Consider the following 17,246-nt stretch of genomic DNA (forward strand, 5'->3'; position numbering starts at 1 on the left):
AATGGAAGGATGTGATGTTTCTGCAGCTGAACCATTTGGTTGATGCTGAAGTCGTTAAAGGGAAGGAGCCACACACCAGAGAATAGAGGATGACCCCCAAACTCCAGATGTCTAGCTTGAATGCATCATATTCCTCCCCGTTAAAACCTCGGGGAGGAGTAAGCAACTGTTCCACTGAAGACATTGCTGGACTCTCGTTGGTCTTGGCAGATGCAAAGGCCAAAGTCAGACAACTTGACATTGCCGTCCAGGTCCAAAAGGACATTTTCCAGCTTAAGGTCATGATGTGCAATCCCCACCTGGTGACAGGCGTTCACAGCCCCCACCAGTTGGGAAAAGATCAGCTTGACTCTTTGTTCAGACAGGCTACTTTCCTGTGCAAGCAGGTCCAGGAGGTTTCCCCTCGGCCAGCTCCATCACAGTAAAAGTGTGCTTATCAGTTTCAAACACTGCGTAGACATCAACAATGTTGGGATGTTTCACAGTCTTTAGAGCAAACGTCTCATTGCAGACACAGCTCGAACTTTGTCTGTGACTTTTATGGCAACCTCTGAAAGGTTAACCATATGTTCACAGCACAAAACAATACCAAAGCTTCCCTCTCCTAAGAGGGATTTACTTTGGTAACCAATCGAACGTAAAACGCTCTTAATAGAAGACATGAAGATAATGTATATGAATGGCCAGGACTGGAAAATATTTTCCTTTTATACTCCCACGCATTGACCTCTTGGGGTCAGCACTCAAAGTTCAAACGAGGCTAAATGGGGCCCAGAGGTCAAAGCCACGGTCAACAGGTCAGTGGAAGGGTCTAAGTGCTCTAAAGGTCAAGGGGGTTGATGGTTTTTGCTGCAGCAAATGAGGATTAGGGTCAACACCCTTCCGAGACTACAGAGTATTAGGCTAACCCCATACAATGGAAGATCAAAGGTCAAATGCCATTGATTTTAGAAAATGGAACATCAAAGGTCATGATTACAAAAGGTCATAGGTCAACTTTGTAATAAGATATTGACGAAGAGGTCGGTGCTATGCTGTGATTCTTTACAATCAAAGGTCAAAGTTCATTTAGACAGTTGGTTTGTTATGAAAAGGGTCGATCTTGTGATTGAGTCAAAGGTCAAAGTTGACAATCAAAGAATGAAACAATGAAAGGTCAAAGTGATTCAAGAAATCAACTTTGTGATTGTGATGATGGAAAGTGTGTGTTTCTTGGAAAGGGTTGGTTTTGATCGTGACAGTTAAAGGTCAAAGGTCAAAGGTCAAAGGTCAACTTTTAAAATAGAAATGAAAAGACTACCATCAAAGTTTCACCTTTACAAAGGGTCAGAGGTTAAAGGTCAAATTTATTAATAGAAATTCTATACAATCAAAGGTCAAAGGACAACCTTTCAATTGGAGAACTTGGAACTTTGGAGACGATAAAAATAGCACGAGTGATTGTCGTTCTTGACAATCAAAGGTCAAAGGGGAAACAAAATTTCACTGGCAAAGCCAGCTAGAGTTCAGAACCTGCCGAAGAGTGGGCCTTCCAGCAACATCCGGCTGGCACATTTGCAGGATAAGATCCTTGCACTCTGAGTTGATGGACTCAGGAAATGGAAGGATGTGATGTTTCTGCAGCTGAACCATTTGGTTGATGCTGAAGTCGTTAAAGGGGAAGGAGCCACACACCAGAGAATAGAGGATGACCCCCAAACTCCAGATGTCTAGCTTGAATGCATCATATTCCCTCCCCGTTAAAACCTCGGGGGAGGAGTAAGCAACTGTTCCACTGAAGACATTGCTGGACTCTCGTTGGTCTTGGCAGATGCAAAGGCCAAAGTCAGACAGCTTGACATTGCCGTCCAGGTCCAAAAGGACATTTTCCAGCTTAAGGTCATGATGTGCATTTGTGATTCTTTACAATCAAAGGTCAAAGTTCATTTAGACAGTTGGTTTGTTATGAAAAGGGTCAGTCTTGTGATTGAGTCAAAGGTCAAAGTTGACAATCAAAGAATGAAACAATGAAAGGTCAAAGTTAAATAAGGTAACGGTTTATAATAGAAGGCTCGATCTTGTGATTAACAATCAAAGGTCAAAGTGGAAATGACCCGAAGTGTCGATGTGATTTGAGAAAATCAAAGATCAAAAGTCAACTAATAATAGAAGGCTCGATCTTGTGATCTTGTTTCCATGGAAACCGGGGAAAATAAAAATGCCAAAAATCTGCAAATAGCAAAAGGCACCATTTCAAGATCTGTCTCACATATCTGCCAAGTTTTTCTGCAACATATTAAGAATTTTCGAGTTGTGCTCCTGAAACGAAATCCACCCCTCCCTTTTGAGACTAAGTCCGAATCGTTTCCATGGAAACCGAGAAAAATAAAAATGACAAAAATCTGTAAATAGCAAAAAGCACCACTTCAAGATCTGTTTCACATATCTGCCAAGTTCTGTTGAAAGATATTGATATGTTTTCGAGTTCTCCGGAAGCGAAGCCCACCCCTCCCTTTTGAGACTAAGTCCAAATCGTTCCATGGAAACCGAGAAAAATAAAAATGACAAAAATCCGCAAATAGCAAAAGACCCCACTTTAGGTTCTGTTTGATATATGTACCAAGTTTGGCAGAAAAATATTGAACTGTTTTTTAGTTGTGACCCGGAAACGAAACCCACCCCTCCCTTTTGAGACTAAATCAAAAACGTTTCCATGGAAACCGAGAAAAGAAAAATGACAAACATCTGTAAATAGCAAAAGGCACCACACTGGGTCATCTTTGATATTTATTACCTACGAGAGCGAACATATCGGGGTTGATATTTTTCATACGATGCCCTAGGGCAAAATATCACTTTGTCATGGTGACGTAACGTCATGAACAATGCTATGACCTCACGTTTCTTCTGTGACGTTGCGTTCTATATGCGGCCACGGCGGGTAGACAGCCTATGTTTGAAAGTAGATTTGGGTTTATTTTCCTCAATTTGACGACTTCGGTAATAAACAGAATATTATATTCGTGTCCATGTCATACTATGTTTACGACACTCGTGCCTAAATATCAGTATATCCCTCGCTCTCGCCCGGGAAATACCAAAATTTAGGCACTCGTGTCGTAAACATAGTATGACATGGGCATTCATATAATATCCTCTATATCTACCATTTTTGTTGAAAAATATTGAACGGTTCTTGAGTTATGGTCCGGAAACGAAAATGATTACGGACGGATGGACGGACAAGGCGTCGACTATATCCCCCCGCATTACATGCCGGTGGGATAAAAATGTGCCAACTGTTCAGGTAAGCATTTCTCATTGTCAAAAGATTGCCCAGTTTGGAAGAGGGAAATGGAGATATATAAAATAAAGCATAGTCAAAACATCAGCTATGCTGAAGCTAAGAAGCTTGTACCATTCACCCAGGTGAATCTTATTCTTCTATTATCAAAAGACCATCCACGACCACAGTCTCAGTCGAATGTCAGACAGAGCAGACGTGGACAAAGTCTACTTCGGCTGTACTTGTTCCAAATCAAGAACTGTTAATGCGAGGAGAATCTACTACACAGACTGCTGACGTGTTACCAGCTACAGTGACGTCATCTCAGTGTATGTTTTTTTAACAAAAGGATCCCGCACGTTCAAAGACCCAACCAGGCAAAAGAAGGTCCCACAGTCCAAAATACATACCAGATTCATGCCCATCAACCGTACAAAAACCTCAGGTTAAACAAACTGTGAAAGAAAACCCCAAAACAAACAGAATCAACCAAAGCGATAGACTCGTTAATGGTTCAAATGATGAGATCCAGCTATATAGTAAGTTCGGATCCCTTGAGGACATGGATGCGTCCGACCATAGCTATGGTAGGACACATAGCTTGTCACTCTCAAGGAAGGTGAGGGGTAGATCTCCTGTACATCCTCCGCGGAAGAAATAATGTCTTCACATATAATTCAATGGAATTGTAGAGGACTCAGGACTAATTTTAACGACTTACAGCTATTAGGCCAAGATCTTAATCCGTCAGTATTCTGCATTCAAGAAACCTATCTATATCTGAAGCAGACGGATTATATTGACCTACGTCAGTTTAATGCATATTTTTCTCCCCCGGGTGACAGGGCTACTGGTGGTTCATCTATCCTGGTGAGGAATAATGTTATTCATAGCCTAGTCACACTCAAAACAAATCGCCAAGCCGTGGCAGAGCGACTTACATTACAAGTTGCATTCACTCTCTGTTCATTGTATATTCCACCTTCATCTGCTGTCCAGTTAACCGATCTACAAGCTCTTTATGATCAACTACCTGAACCCTGTTTCATCGTGGGTGATCTATATGGCCAGAACCCACTCTGGGTTGGTACTAATACAAACACCGAAGAAAAATACTGGAGGATTTCATATCAAATAATGATCTATATAGAGGATATTATATGAGTGCCCATTTCATACTATGTTTACGACATGAGTGTCTAAATGTCGGTATTTTCCGAGCGAGATCGAGGGATATACTGATATTTAGGCACGAGTGTCGTAAACATAGTATGACATGGGCACAAATATAATAATCTGTTTATTACCGAAGTCGTCAAATTGAGGAAAATAACCCAAATCTACTTTCAAACAGAGGCTGTCTACCCGCCGTGGCCGCATATAGAACGCAACGTCACAGAAGAAACGTGACGTCATAGCATTGTTCATGACGTCACGTCACCATGACAAAGTGATATTTTGCCCCAGGGCATCGTATTAAAATGTGAATTACGATATGTTCGCCCTCGTAAGTAATAAGCATTTATAATGACGGTCAAAGGCATACTTACATCCTGGCACTGGAACATATTCGGCTCTTGGTTTGTCAATTACTGACTCAAACCTATTGAGTGAAATTGAATGGTCAGTCCACATTTCCCAACAATACTAAAACCCGTGAACCCATTTAATGTTCCTCCATCGTCAAGATGGAATTTTAAAAAGACCAACTGGCCTTTATATGAAACCCTCTGTACTGACTAACATACACCTGAACGTTTTATTAATGTTCCTGGTGTTAAAAAAGATTTCTTTGACATATGAAACACCATAGCTGATGAGTGTATCCCAAAGTCCTCTACAATTTCACACATACGGAAACACTGATTGCAAACAGGCTAGGAAAAGAGGCACGGGAAAAGGCTGATAATTATTACCGTCGCCATCCTCTGGTCCAAAATTTGAACAAACTTTAAATCTTAAACGCTAAAGCACGTTGTACATTTAAACAAAGTAAACGCCAATCTTGGCGAAACTATGTATCTAATACTAATTCGAGGACGCCTATTTCTAAGGTATGGAATATGATCCAGAAAATCAAATGTAAGGGCTCTAGATCCAGCATTCACCATCTCAAAGTCGGAAACCAGTTATTAACTGATAAATCCGATATTGCTAATAAACTTGGCGAAACACTGGCACAACATTCTTCTTCCTCAAATTATGTACCTCATGTCCCAAAGTATCAAAACAGCAAGAAGAGAAATCTATTAATCTTACTTCAGATAAAGGGGAAGATTACAATGAGGTATTTTTCGACCCATGAGCTCCATATTGCTCTTGACCAGGCCCACAATACTGCTACAGAAGCTGATAACTCCATTATCAACTTCTGAAGCTTGTACCGGAATCATGTTTAGAAACCCTTTTGAAATTCTTGATGATATTTGGACGTCTGGAAAGTTCCCTTCTTCATGGAGTGATGCTATAAGTGTCCCTATCCCTAAACCTGGACGTGATCATACCGATCCATCGAATTATCCACCTATTTCTCTTACCAGCTGCGTTTGCAAGACCATAGATAAATGGTGTCTTGAAAACGGCTTTACATTTTCTACATCTGCCGTAAATACAAACCGCATAAAAGCCCAGAGCTATTTCTTAATGGCATACCCATCAAAGTCATTAAGGAGGCCAAGTCTTATTTTCGACTCCCATTTAACGTTTCTGCCACATATTAAACCCCTTAAAGCTAAATGCCTGAAGGCACTTGATCTGTTTAAAGTCGTTTCTAATTCAAAGTGGGGAGGGGACAATGCTACCCTTCTTCATCAGTATAGATCATCGGTCCGCTCGAAATTAGACTACGGCTCCATTGTATATGGTGGAGCCTGCAAAAGCAGCCTGAAACTATTAGATTCTGTCCACCACCAAGGTCTGAGACTTTGTCTTGGGTCCTTCAGAACTTCTCCTGTTGACAGTCTCTACGTAGAGGCAGATCTTACACAACGCCTTATAAAATTATCTTATCAATATATTACAAAACTATATTCTAACGAATCTAAACCTGCATTTAACTGTGTCTTCAATCTAATCTATGAGGATTTATACAACAAGAAATCTTCTCTCGTTCCGCCTCTTGGGCTCAGCATTAAGCAATTCATTTCTGCTGCTGGCATTGACATGGAAAATATATCTCCTTCCGGTTTTCTTTCTTCTCCTTGACAATTAGTGAGGCCACAAGTTGACCTGACACTAACAACATTTTAAAAAATCAGAAACAAATGAATTACAATATAACGAGAGTATAATCAATTAAAAAGTAAATATAATACATGTACATACAAATCCTTAAGTACAGATGGATTAAAGGATGGTGGCGCAGTGGCTTGGGCCACTGTCACTGGTTCCAGAATATTCTCTTCTAGATTACCAGGCGATAGTTCTATTTTCACAGCAGAAGCAAATGCCATATTAAAAGCGCTTAAATATATTAAATAACATCCTACATATAAACAATATATCATATTTTCAGACTCTCTTTCTTGCCTTCGGGATATAAAAAATCTCCCTTGCAAACATCCACTTTTAATCGATATAATTGAATTATATAATAAGCTTGCTACTGGCCAATACAACATCGTCCTCTGTTGGTTACCCAGCCATATTGGAATCTCTGGTAACATAATGGCCGATCTTGCTACTAAGGCAGCACTCAACAGATCTGTGACACCACTTCTCATTCCATACTCCGATTACAAAGCAACCATTAGATAGTACATTCGTGATCTGATGCAGAAGAAGTGGGACACTCAAGAAGGTATTAATGCATATTGGTTACACATACCCTAAATTGGTTACACCTACTTGGGTTGTCAGTCCAGATTTGAAGAGATCATCGTGAGACGATGTCGCATTTGCCATTCCAGATACACTCATGAATATTTGCTCAAAGGTGAAGATCCTCCTTTTTGTATCCCTTGTGATGAGAGAATCACAGTCAAGCATGTCCTGCTTGACTGCATTGATTTTTCCATCACAAGCGATAAATATTTTAATGTCAAAACAATTAAGGATCGTTTTATCATGTTAATTATCATTTAATAGTTGAATTTTTAAAGGAAATAGAACTATTACATACATTTTGAATAATATGTTTTGTAAACAGATAAATGGTGTTTTAAACATGGTAGTATAAATTAGCAACTGGGATTGTTAGTAGCTGTATCCTAAAAGGGGGTTAAAGTATCGTAAAACTATTGTCCTGAGGGGGTACGTAAGTCCCAAAACTTTCAAAGTTAAATTTAAACTTACCAGATTTTTAAATGCAGTTTTTTTGTTATTGAACTTAGGCTAAACTTATCCTACAATCGCCATCGGCTGAAGGGATGGTGTAAATCCAACTAGGGTCCATGCAGGTAGCAAAGGCACTGTAAGTCCCAATGGTCCCTAGTATGGTGATATACCTTCAGTTGTTGTCAACCTATAGCTTGTTTTTATGCTGTATTGTATTGTCTTCGTAAATAGAATAGTTATAGATTTACATGCTAGTTTTAGACACCATCTGTGATACTCTAGTTATTTTACAGTACTTCGATGACTGATTATTTAACAACTTATATTTATTGTATATGCAAAACCTTTCTCGTCATGATATGGCTGAAATATTGCCGAGATGACCTTAACTCACTAACTCACTATTTTTGCAATTCATAGTTTTCATTTGTAGTCAAACAGACTGTAACCTCTGGTGTGTGAAATTAAGATATTTGACAGTTTATTACAGTACAATCTGATTAAAAGGAGCCTACAGACTTACCTCATTACTGCACAAGTCTAAACTTGCCACACGTTATGGACCTGCATTGGCCACACTGGATATATTTAGTTCAAGGTGTATGACAGACTAACGGAAACACAGACATATACAGTGAGTGGGTTAGTGTGGTTTTACGCCGCTTTCAGTAATATTCCAGCAATGTCACGGCGGGGGACACCAGAAATGGGCTTCATACGTTGTACCCATGTGGAGAATCGAACCCGGGTCTTCAGCGTGAGGACCGCACGCTTTAGCCACTAGGCTATCCCACTGCCCATCACAGTGAAGACCCAGGTTCGATTCCCTACATGGCGTATACCCATCAAAGTCATTAAGGTGGCCAAGTTATTTTACAGTCCTTCGATGACTTTGGTCGCTTTAGCCACTAGGCTATCTCACTGCCCATTCCAGTGAAGACCCAGGTTAGATTCTCCACATGGGTACAATGTGTGATGCCCATTTCTGGTGTCCCCAGCCGTGATATTGCTGGAATATTGCTTCAATCGGCGTATAAGCTTACTCACTCTTCAAACGGACGCTTTAACCATTATGCGTCCCCACCGCCCCTCAAAGACAAACAGGCAGGCAGGGGCAAAGGTAGACTAAGGCTTAGTCTCTGAATATATATAATTTGGATAGTAACAAACAAGCCCATTTATATTGAAAAGGAGCCCTAGGGAGACCAGAGATTCAGAGCCTGAACCTGAGGAAATCTAGACTTGCTTTATTTAGGGCTTTAGCACTGCAGAGAGGGCTAGGCAGTAGGGAAAATAATGTTGTTCAGGGACTGTGAGACAGACTAGGGCAAAGGCATTATACATAACTGTTTTCCTTTGTCTTTTGACTCGTGGGTCTACCCCAGAAGGAGCTTGTGAAAGACACACGAAACATCTCAATACTTTGTACGAAAGATGTAAAATTTGTTTAGTAAATCTCAAACATACACACATGACTGTCAGCTGTACCTTTATCATCATTTGATCACAATAGCACATACGTATTCTGATTAATTAACAACAGTTTTTAAATAAAATGAATATTATATTCAGTAAGATTATATTTAGAACTCCGACATCTAATCGAAATACTGATGCATATCCAGAAAACTATTTAAGTCGTGTTTTAAGAGTTTATATTGCCAAAGACCACTGTGAACAAACATATTGATGTCTTCAAGATACACGCTGTGTAAACACCTTGTGTGCCCTGTGACTAGGTGTGTCGTTTGTGCGCCCGTTCAGACATGAGGCTACGGGAACAAACAAATAGCTAGAGCTCTCTGTCATCTCCTCCGTCGCGGCACATGATACGTGACCGGACTCCTGGCCAATGCACAGGATTATTCCGACAGGGGGCGATGTTTGCCGAGCTGCGACCATGACAAGTTCGCATTCACATAACAGATACCATTTGTTCTTCTCAGCGGGTTACAATATGTCGTGTGAGTATTTCAGGACAGAAGGAAAGAACCAGAATGGGTCTGTTATACATGTGCATGCTTCTACTTGTATTCCCAGTGAAATGGGGTGAGCTTTTTCCGGGTTCTAGTAATTGTACGAAGTAGTGTTGTACGGCTTCGAACACTGATGATGCATTGAGCACTATGTCAAACAGTGATTCGCGGTATCATAACACGTTCTTTCCAATTGCAATTTATCACAAAGCATGTACTCCCTGTTCTCCCTTTGCTCCCAGTAGCCCAAACACTCTCAACATCTCATTAGGTATTTGCTAAATCATCTCCCAGAGTGAGTCACTGAGTTTAGCAATATTCCTGCAATATCACGTCCTGAGACACCATAATTTACACCCCCCAGAAGCCTCCTTTAGCACCATATGGGTATTTGCTTGCACAAGACAAACTAGTGGTTGACAGTGTAAGCAAATACCCATATTGTGCTAAACGAGGCTTCTGGGGGGTGTAATTTATGGTGTCTCAGGACGTGATATTGCAGGAATATTGCTAAACTCAGTGACTCAGTCTGGGAGATAGATGGCAGTGAGATTGGCTAGACCATTTGCAGGCCCCTCTCTCCTCCTCATTAGCTAGACCATCTCTCTCACTGGCCAGCCCCTCTCTCCTCCTCATTGGCTAGACCATCTCTCTCACTGACCAGCCCATCTCTACTCATTGGCTAGACCATCTCTCTCACTGGTTAGACCATCTCTCTCACTGACCAGTCCATCTCTACTCATTGGCTAGACCATCTCTCTCACTGGCCAGCTCCGCCCTCCTCCTTATTACCTAGACCATCTCTCTCAATGGCTAGCCCCTCTCTCCTCCTCATTAGCTAGACCATCTCTCTCACTGGTCAGTCCATCTCTCCATCTCACTGGCTAGACCATCTCTCTCACTGGTCAGCCCCTCTCTCCTCCTCATTACTTAGACCATCTCTCTCACTGGCTAGCCCCTCTCTCCTCCTCATTAGCTAGACCATCTCTCTCGCTGACCAGTCCATCTCTCCATCTCACTGGCTAGACCATCTCTCTCGCTGGCCAGTCCATCTCTCCATCCCACTGGCTAGACCATCTCTCTCACTGGTCAGCCCCTCTCTCTTCCTCATTGGCTAGACCATCTTTCTCAATGGCAGGCCCCTCTCTCTTCCTCATTACTTAAACCATCTCTCTCACTAGCCAGCCCCTCTCTCCTCCTCATTACCTAGACCATCTCTCTCACTGGCCAGCTCCTATCTCCTCCTCATTGGCTAGACCATTTCTCTCACTAGCCAGCTCCACCCTCCTCCTCATTACCTAGACCATCTCTCTCAATGGCAGGCCTCTCTCTCCTCCTCATTAGCTAGACCATCTCTCTCACTGGTCAGTCCATCTCACTGGCTAGACCATCTCTCTCACTGGAAAAGCCCATCTTTCGGTGGTGACAAACTCGAGTTTGACGTGTGAAGTGTTGTCAAACTCGTGTTGTTCAGAAACAACCAATCGCAGTCAACGAAATTGTCACATCACTGCACCGATAGAGACATAGCGCTCAAATGACAAGAAAGTTTGACAACATTTGTTTGACATGTGAAAACTCGAGTTTCACAACTTTTAAAATTTTAACATGTGTTGTCAAACTTTAATAGGCTGCTTTACATTCCAACCAACTGCACAAATTACACAGGATAATTCTCTTAGTGCTCAGCCACCGAGGGTGTGGGTTTGAATCCCGGATGGGACTCAACCCAACAAAAGTACTAGAATCTGTACTTTACTAAGAAAGTGTAATCCCAAATATAACATATGTTATGTTATATTTGAGCACTTTCTAAATCGCATTATGTAACCATTAAACATTTACCAATTTGATTTTGTTACCTTCTAATAGAATTTTGAAACTTACACATACCATTTTGACATTTTATTATGACAGCCAAGAAAACTTTATTACTTAAAGAAAAACAACAGAACCATAATTCTTTTATAGAAATAGAATCTTTATTCATGTATATATAATATATCATACTTGTATAAAAGTTGTACAAATCTAATGGATAAGAAATGATAGAGACACAAGTGGACAAAGTCAATGTATCTGTACACAACACTTTACCTTATATACATCCTGCCAGTGCTAACCTGTCTCATTTACAGTCATACAAACATTAACAATTGTGGGACAATAACAATCATCACAAACATAGATCTCTTCTCTGCAGGTTTCAAATTCTGTTTATATCCATTTCATCACTTTTCATTTTAAAACTTTAAATCTTAAACTACAATATAACTGCACTTTCATAGAAAAATATAGTAAGTAAATGTAAAAACCCTTATAAAGAAGTTAGAACTACATGTTTTGTTTAACAGAGATCAGTAATATCATCAAGGCATGAAGCCGCAGCATGGTTCATAAGATACAACTCATGTATAATAGTTACAGGGAGACTTCAATGTTTATCAGATGACACAGCACTTTTAAATTCATACATATACATATAAAATCATATACAAAATTTGCAATAACTATTTTTGTGTGACCTTTCCTCCATGTTGTTACATTGCTGTGTGTAGGTGATTTGGTTGAAATAGCACCACAAGTAAATCCAGCTATTCTAAGTCCATGGATTTTTTGTGAACATCATAGATCAAGATTATTTCTTCTGAAAGGTCATGGTGTCAAAGGTCAAATTCAAGGGTGGTGGCAAGACTGGGGTTACATGTTACAATATTGTTGTGCTTTCATTGTAGGAGAGTTGCTGTTGACCTTGACCTTCTCTGCAAATTAGAAAAAAAACAAAGACATAAAATATAGAATTGTACTTAATTTTGAAAGCAACTAATATATTTGTGCTTAGAAAGAATATTAATACAAAAAGAAAAGCATCAACTGATTTTATTCATCCTGATAATCATTGGCTGTATTCATTGCCATTATAACACAGTACCATATTATAAACAGTTTCAAAGACACTCCCAATTGATTTCTACTACCTGAGTTACTAGAGGGTACACAACTAGAACTGGAATTTGACATGCCAATTATACAAGTAACAACAACAACGGGAATTTCATAAAATATCACCCTGCCAGCTGTAGGAAATGTCAATGAAAGGTCATTGTTTGCGAAATTAAGTTTCAGAAAAAGCAAAACTGTAAAAAATCTTATCCCAGTCTGGTTGATGTCACTAAACCTTTTACTGCTAATTCTTTTGACCCCAATGAAATGCTCATTTCCACAGCAGCAAGTAAAGTAAAATGCTTATTTGCAAAAGGGGCTTGTCACTTGAAGACTTACTACCCCTTAGTTTAGTAATGGCATCACTCAACATGAAGCAAAGGAGAGTCTAAGTTGTAAACGCAGGGGGATCTCTTACTGATAAAGGTCAAGAAACGGTCTCTCTTAGTGATGTAAAGCCAGTGTCAATATCTGAGTAAGGATAAAGTATTCAAGGTGAACATGTATGGTTACTGTTGCCAGTACTGACACTGCATGTATTTAAACTGAGATCTTAAGCATATTAAATGTTTAACTCAAAAACAGAAACACAAGATACACTAACTAAATATAAATCCAATACTGAACATGAAAGGTCTTGGTATTCAAAATAAATCATTTGAAGAAGGGGCAGTTCAGTTTGCACAGTGGTTTAAGCAATCACTCATCAATCGAAAGACCTAGTTTTGATTCCCCACATTGGTACAATGTGTGAAACCTATTTCTGGTGTCCCCTGCCATGATCTTTCTACAATACTGCAAAATTCTTATTCACTTAGTCATTTGGCAAAAAAACATATTGATGAAAATATACTACTGAAACCTGACTTACCCTTGGAAGATTGGATTAACAACTGCTGCCACATCCTCTCCATGGTTAGTATGCATGGCTCCCTTCATTGTGTCACCCTCAAACGTCATGTTGATCTCCCCAACACTCTGAATTTGCTCATCAGGTGGGACGTACATATTCAAACTCTGAAATAGAAACAGTCAACAAAGTTAGCAAATATTGAGAGCAGGACACAACACTGCCGTTGCACAATGTTAGCCTAATGTACTGTAGGTCTAGGAAGACAGTTCTGTCAAATGAAATATAAACAACACCATAAATAATAGTTGTTCCAATTAATTGAAATAATCAAAGATTGGCTGGAAAGTCCAAACAATTCAATGCACATGTCTAAAATCAAACACACAATTCTATCAAGTTTTCAACTGTTGAGAACTTTTATTAAGAATTATTCACTATTTAGAGTCCTTGGAGAAATAACTGAGAATGATGAGGCCAGTGTCAAGTTCTAAAAAATGTATTATTCCTATTTTTGTTAGGTATGAACTAGTTTTCATGGACTAAACACTTAAAAACAGCAAGATGACTATAATAATTCATTCAAGTTCGGATGATCTGTTCATCTATTCTGCTTTCACAGACCAATCCCAACCCTATTAATACCCTTTCCCTGTGTATAACATCATACTTAATCAATAGTTAAGACTTAACCCGCCAGGTTGCAGAATGCTGTGAATACCTTTCCTAATAATTCTTACATAATTACAAATACAGAATATAAATTCATAACATATCTTCAGTTAATTCCATCATTGTATGTCTTCACATAACCATCCTAAATGTGACAAAGATATTGAATGACCATTATTACGTCACTCCCAACTTTCTCCCAGGAAGGCAAACCTAAGCTTTCAAATAATTGGCATGCCACAATCTTATGTTTAGGAAGTAAAGTCTCACAGCTTAAATGCCTTTGAAATCAATAGCTGTCAACTGGGACCAGGAAACGAGGCCAACCAACATGTTTACTTAGTCCAAATAAATCCTACAAACTGCCTGCCCAAACGGTTGTGTTTTGTGCAGCTTCCAGACAGAAAAAATGTCAGTTACAGTCACACCAGAATCAGGGAGAAAAATATTTAACTTGTATAAACCTCAACATGTCATTTTCCTGATTAAAAACTAAACGTTGCTTGCAGTCACGTTATAGGACAAACATCTCATGTAATCAACAGAGCTGAGTGTCGACATGGTCAACATTTTCTGTATATATATATAACTTTGCTTACAAAGCAAGTTTTTAAACCTAGAATAACATTGGTGGGAGTGAGATGCCCATATCCAGGTATCCATGAGACACTTGTGATGATACTGATCATGAATACGAGTGAGCGAGTGAGTTTAAGTCATGATACTGGTCATGAAAAGGAGTGTCTGAGTGAGTGAGTTTAAGTCATGATACTGGTCATGAATAGGAGTATGTGAGTGAGTTTAAGTCATGATACTGGTCATGAATAGGAGTGTGTGAGTGAGTGAGTTTAAGTCATGATACTGGTCATGAATAGGAGTGTGTGAGTGAGTGAGTTTAAGTCATGACACTGGTCATGAATATGAGTGAGTAAGTGAGTTTAAGTCATGATACTGGTCATGAATAGGAGTATGTGAGTGAGTGAGTTTAAGTCATTATACTGGTCATGAATAGGAGTGTGTGAGTGAGTGAGTTTAAGTCATGATACTGGTCATGAATAGGAGTGTGTGAGTGAGTTTAAGTCATGATACTGGTCATGAATAGGAGTGTGTGAGTGAGTGAGTTTAATAGGAAGCCTAAGTGTTGCTTCATATAAAATGAAGGGGTCATCTGTATACCTGTTGTTCAAAATGTTAATGCAAGGTTAATGCAGTGTTAATCAGCTGATTATCACCATCAGAAAACCTACTCACCTGAGTTTCGTATTCTCGTAAAAAGCTAGGTGGTTCTGTAAATTCAGGGGCATCACCATAGTTGTGTTGATAGAGTCTGTACTGCTGGATGAACTTCATGTACCTGCGACCAAATATTGAAACATAAGTCCTCTGGTGATAACAAAATCTGTGTAATATATTAAAAATCAAACTATAAAAAAAATGTTACTTATAATGCTTAAAGATATGACAACTTTTATGCTGATATTGTCAAAGGACTTCAAACACATTGCAGTCAAACATACAGAAGATAATTGGATTGTAAAAAGGGGACTCATTTTCAAAAATGCCTACATTAAACATACAATTCAATCCTCAACACAAACACTTCAACTGAAAGAGAATTATATCAGTGCACTTGCAGAGAGGAAAAGAATACAAGGCTATTTGCAGTGCTGATCTCACCTGGAATAGGAGAAGACGATGACGATGATTCCCACAATACTGAGGAGAATGATAATGGCAGCCAGAGCAATAAGTGCTGCCCATGGGTCATCCATCCACCAGATGTAGGACTTGGTCACCATTGTGCGGATCAGGGAAGCTTGTGGGTATGGCAGCCTCACACGCTCAACGTTAAAGCTAGTGTCCGACCCAATACGAACATTCAATCTCGACAGAGTGTCATCTGATAGTATACTGCAATAGAAAAGACACAATAGTTGGATGGAATAAAAACATAATGTACATTGCATCTTAAATCCAGGTTGAAAGAGTAATTCAATAGTTTTTCATTTTTTCCGAAAACACATTGCAAACCCAATAATCTTGTTCTTTTGCTTCTAAAGGTAAAACTTTAAGGATGTCACAAATGCTCTGATGAAAATAAGACCTTAATTATTTAACAGTTAAGATAGAAAACATATTCACTTATTTTTTACTCATGTTTCAAACATAAACAAATAAAATTAAGCATCAAACATAAACATAACACACAAAAGTGAAAATCAAGTAAATGTATTAATGAGAGCTCAAAATACAACAAAATCAAATAAAATTTTACCTTATTTCCCCAAAACACAACAAATACACAGAAAAGTATATATCCAATTTGTGAATAAATCCAAATGTGAAACAAGGGATATCTCCACACAGTCCTATCCCGACATCTTTAGCCAAGCCAAGACCATTTGAGGAGGGACTCTACCTCTCACTGGCGAACCGTTGTTAAACAAACTTCTCACGTGCCGAGGGCTCTAGCGCAGGGAGTGCTAGCTGGGCTACTCCCAGAGTAAATACAAGCTCCATACTGTCAATAGCTGGCAAATGAGCATGTCTTTGTCTATCGTAGTAGTTAGCTCTGGTTTGCTCCAGTGGCTTATACACAACTATCTTACGGTCACGCACACCTAGTATAACATTTTGTCATCTCAAGCAGGCTCACAATTCTCAAAGCACATTTCAAACTCAGGTGTTTCGTGATTCATGATGGATATGTCATGTTAAAGTTGTTGTAGAAAGTATTATCTAACATATATATTTTTAGGCATGACAATTTAATGCTTGATCATATTATCCAAGCATACTTTTGTCTCCACCACATATACAATGTATTAATGGTCTTATGTATGATACTAACTGTAAAACATGTTCTGTTTGTATGACTTTCTCATTGTTGTAAAATGGTGTCTGATCTGACTGTATGGCGACTGTGTAATATTAGAATGACTTGAAATCAAACCAATTACATTCTTGAAACTAAGAGGTTTTCTTTACAGTATGTGAATCTAGGAACACCCAATGTATGATTTTCAGCATCTTAAAGGCAATGACAATGACTCATGACTTAGGTTTAATTTCTACCTCGACCATAGATCATGGATGGTTCTTGGCATATTTTCATCTCATTAGACCTTTATATTTTTGATGATCAAAGTGAAATTCACAGAACCTGAGATTCGAAACAAGGTCTGTTTACTAGACCCTAGACTATCAGTTACTTGGTATATTATAATAGAAAAAAACAAACTAAAATCATTCCTTGACAACTGAC

General features: G+C 39.2%; 2 protein-coding genes and 1 long non-coding RNA gene across 3 annotated transcripts in view; all 3 read right to left on the reverse strand.

The window, feature by feature from the left end:
- Positions 1 to 366: 366 nt before the first annotated feature.
- LOC124262109 (testis-specific serine/threonine-protein kinase 1-like) lies at positions 367 to 5,658 on the reverse strand. Its single transcript, XM_046696557.1, has 3 exons — positions 5,525 to 5,658; positions 1,517 to 1,900; positions 367 to 550 (listed from the first exon to the last, which is right to left on the reverse strand). The coding sequence occupies exons 1-3, from the start codon at positions 5,656 to 5,658 to the stop codon at positions 367 to 369; spliced, it is 702 nt and encodes a 233-aa protein (XP_046552513.1).
- Positions 5,659 to 7,497: 1,839 nt separating this feature from the next.
- Positions 7,498 to 11,138, reverse strand: LOC124262117. Its single transcript, XR_006894500.1, has 3 exons — positions 11,043 to 11,138; positions 8,242 to 8,251; positions 7,498 to 7,508 (listed from the first exon to the last, which is right to left on the reverse strand). It is a non-coding gene; the product is annotated as an uncharacterized LOC124262117 (long non-coding RNA).
- Positions 11,139 to 11,476: 338 nt separating this feature from the next.
- Positions 11,477 to 17,246, reverse strand: part of LOC124262111 — a 121,688-nt gene continuing 115,918 nt past the window's right edge. Inside the window, 4 exon segments of the mRNA XM_046696559.1 lie at positions 11,477 to 12,278; positions 13,331 to 13,476; positions 15,233 to 15,335; positions 15,659 to 15,892. Of these exon segments, the coding sequence (XP_046552515.1) occupies positions 12,224 to 12,278; positions 13,331 to 13,476; positions 15,233 to 15,335; positions 15,659 to 15,892 (538 nt within the window). The 3' untranslated portion in view covers positions 11,477 to 12,223.

This window comes from Haliotis rubra, unplaced genomic scaffold (assembly GCF_003918875.1).
Source record: "Haliotis rubra isolate DU_JTF1 unplaced genomic scaffold, ASM391887v1 Scf821, whole genome shotgun sequence".
Taxonomy (NCBI): Eukaryota; Metazoa; Mollusca; class Gastropoda; order Lepetellida; family Haliotidae; genus Haliotis; species Haliotis rubra.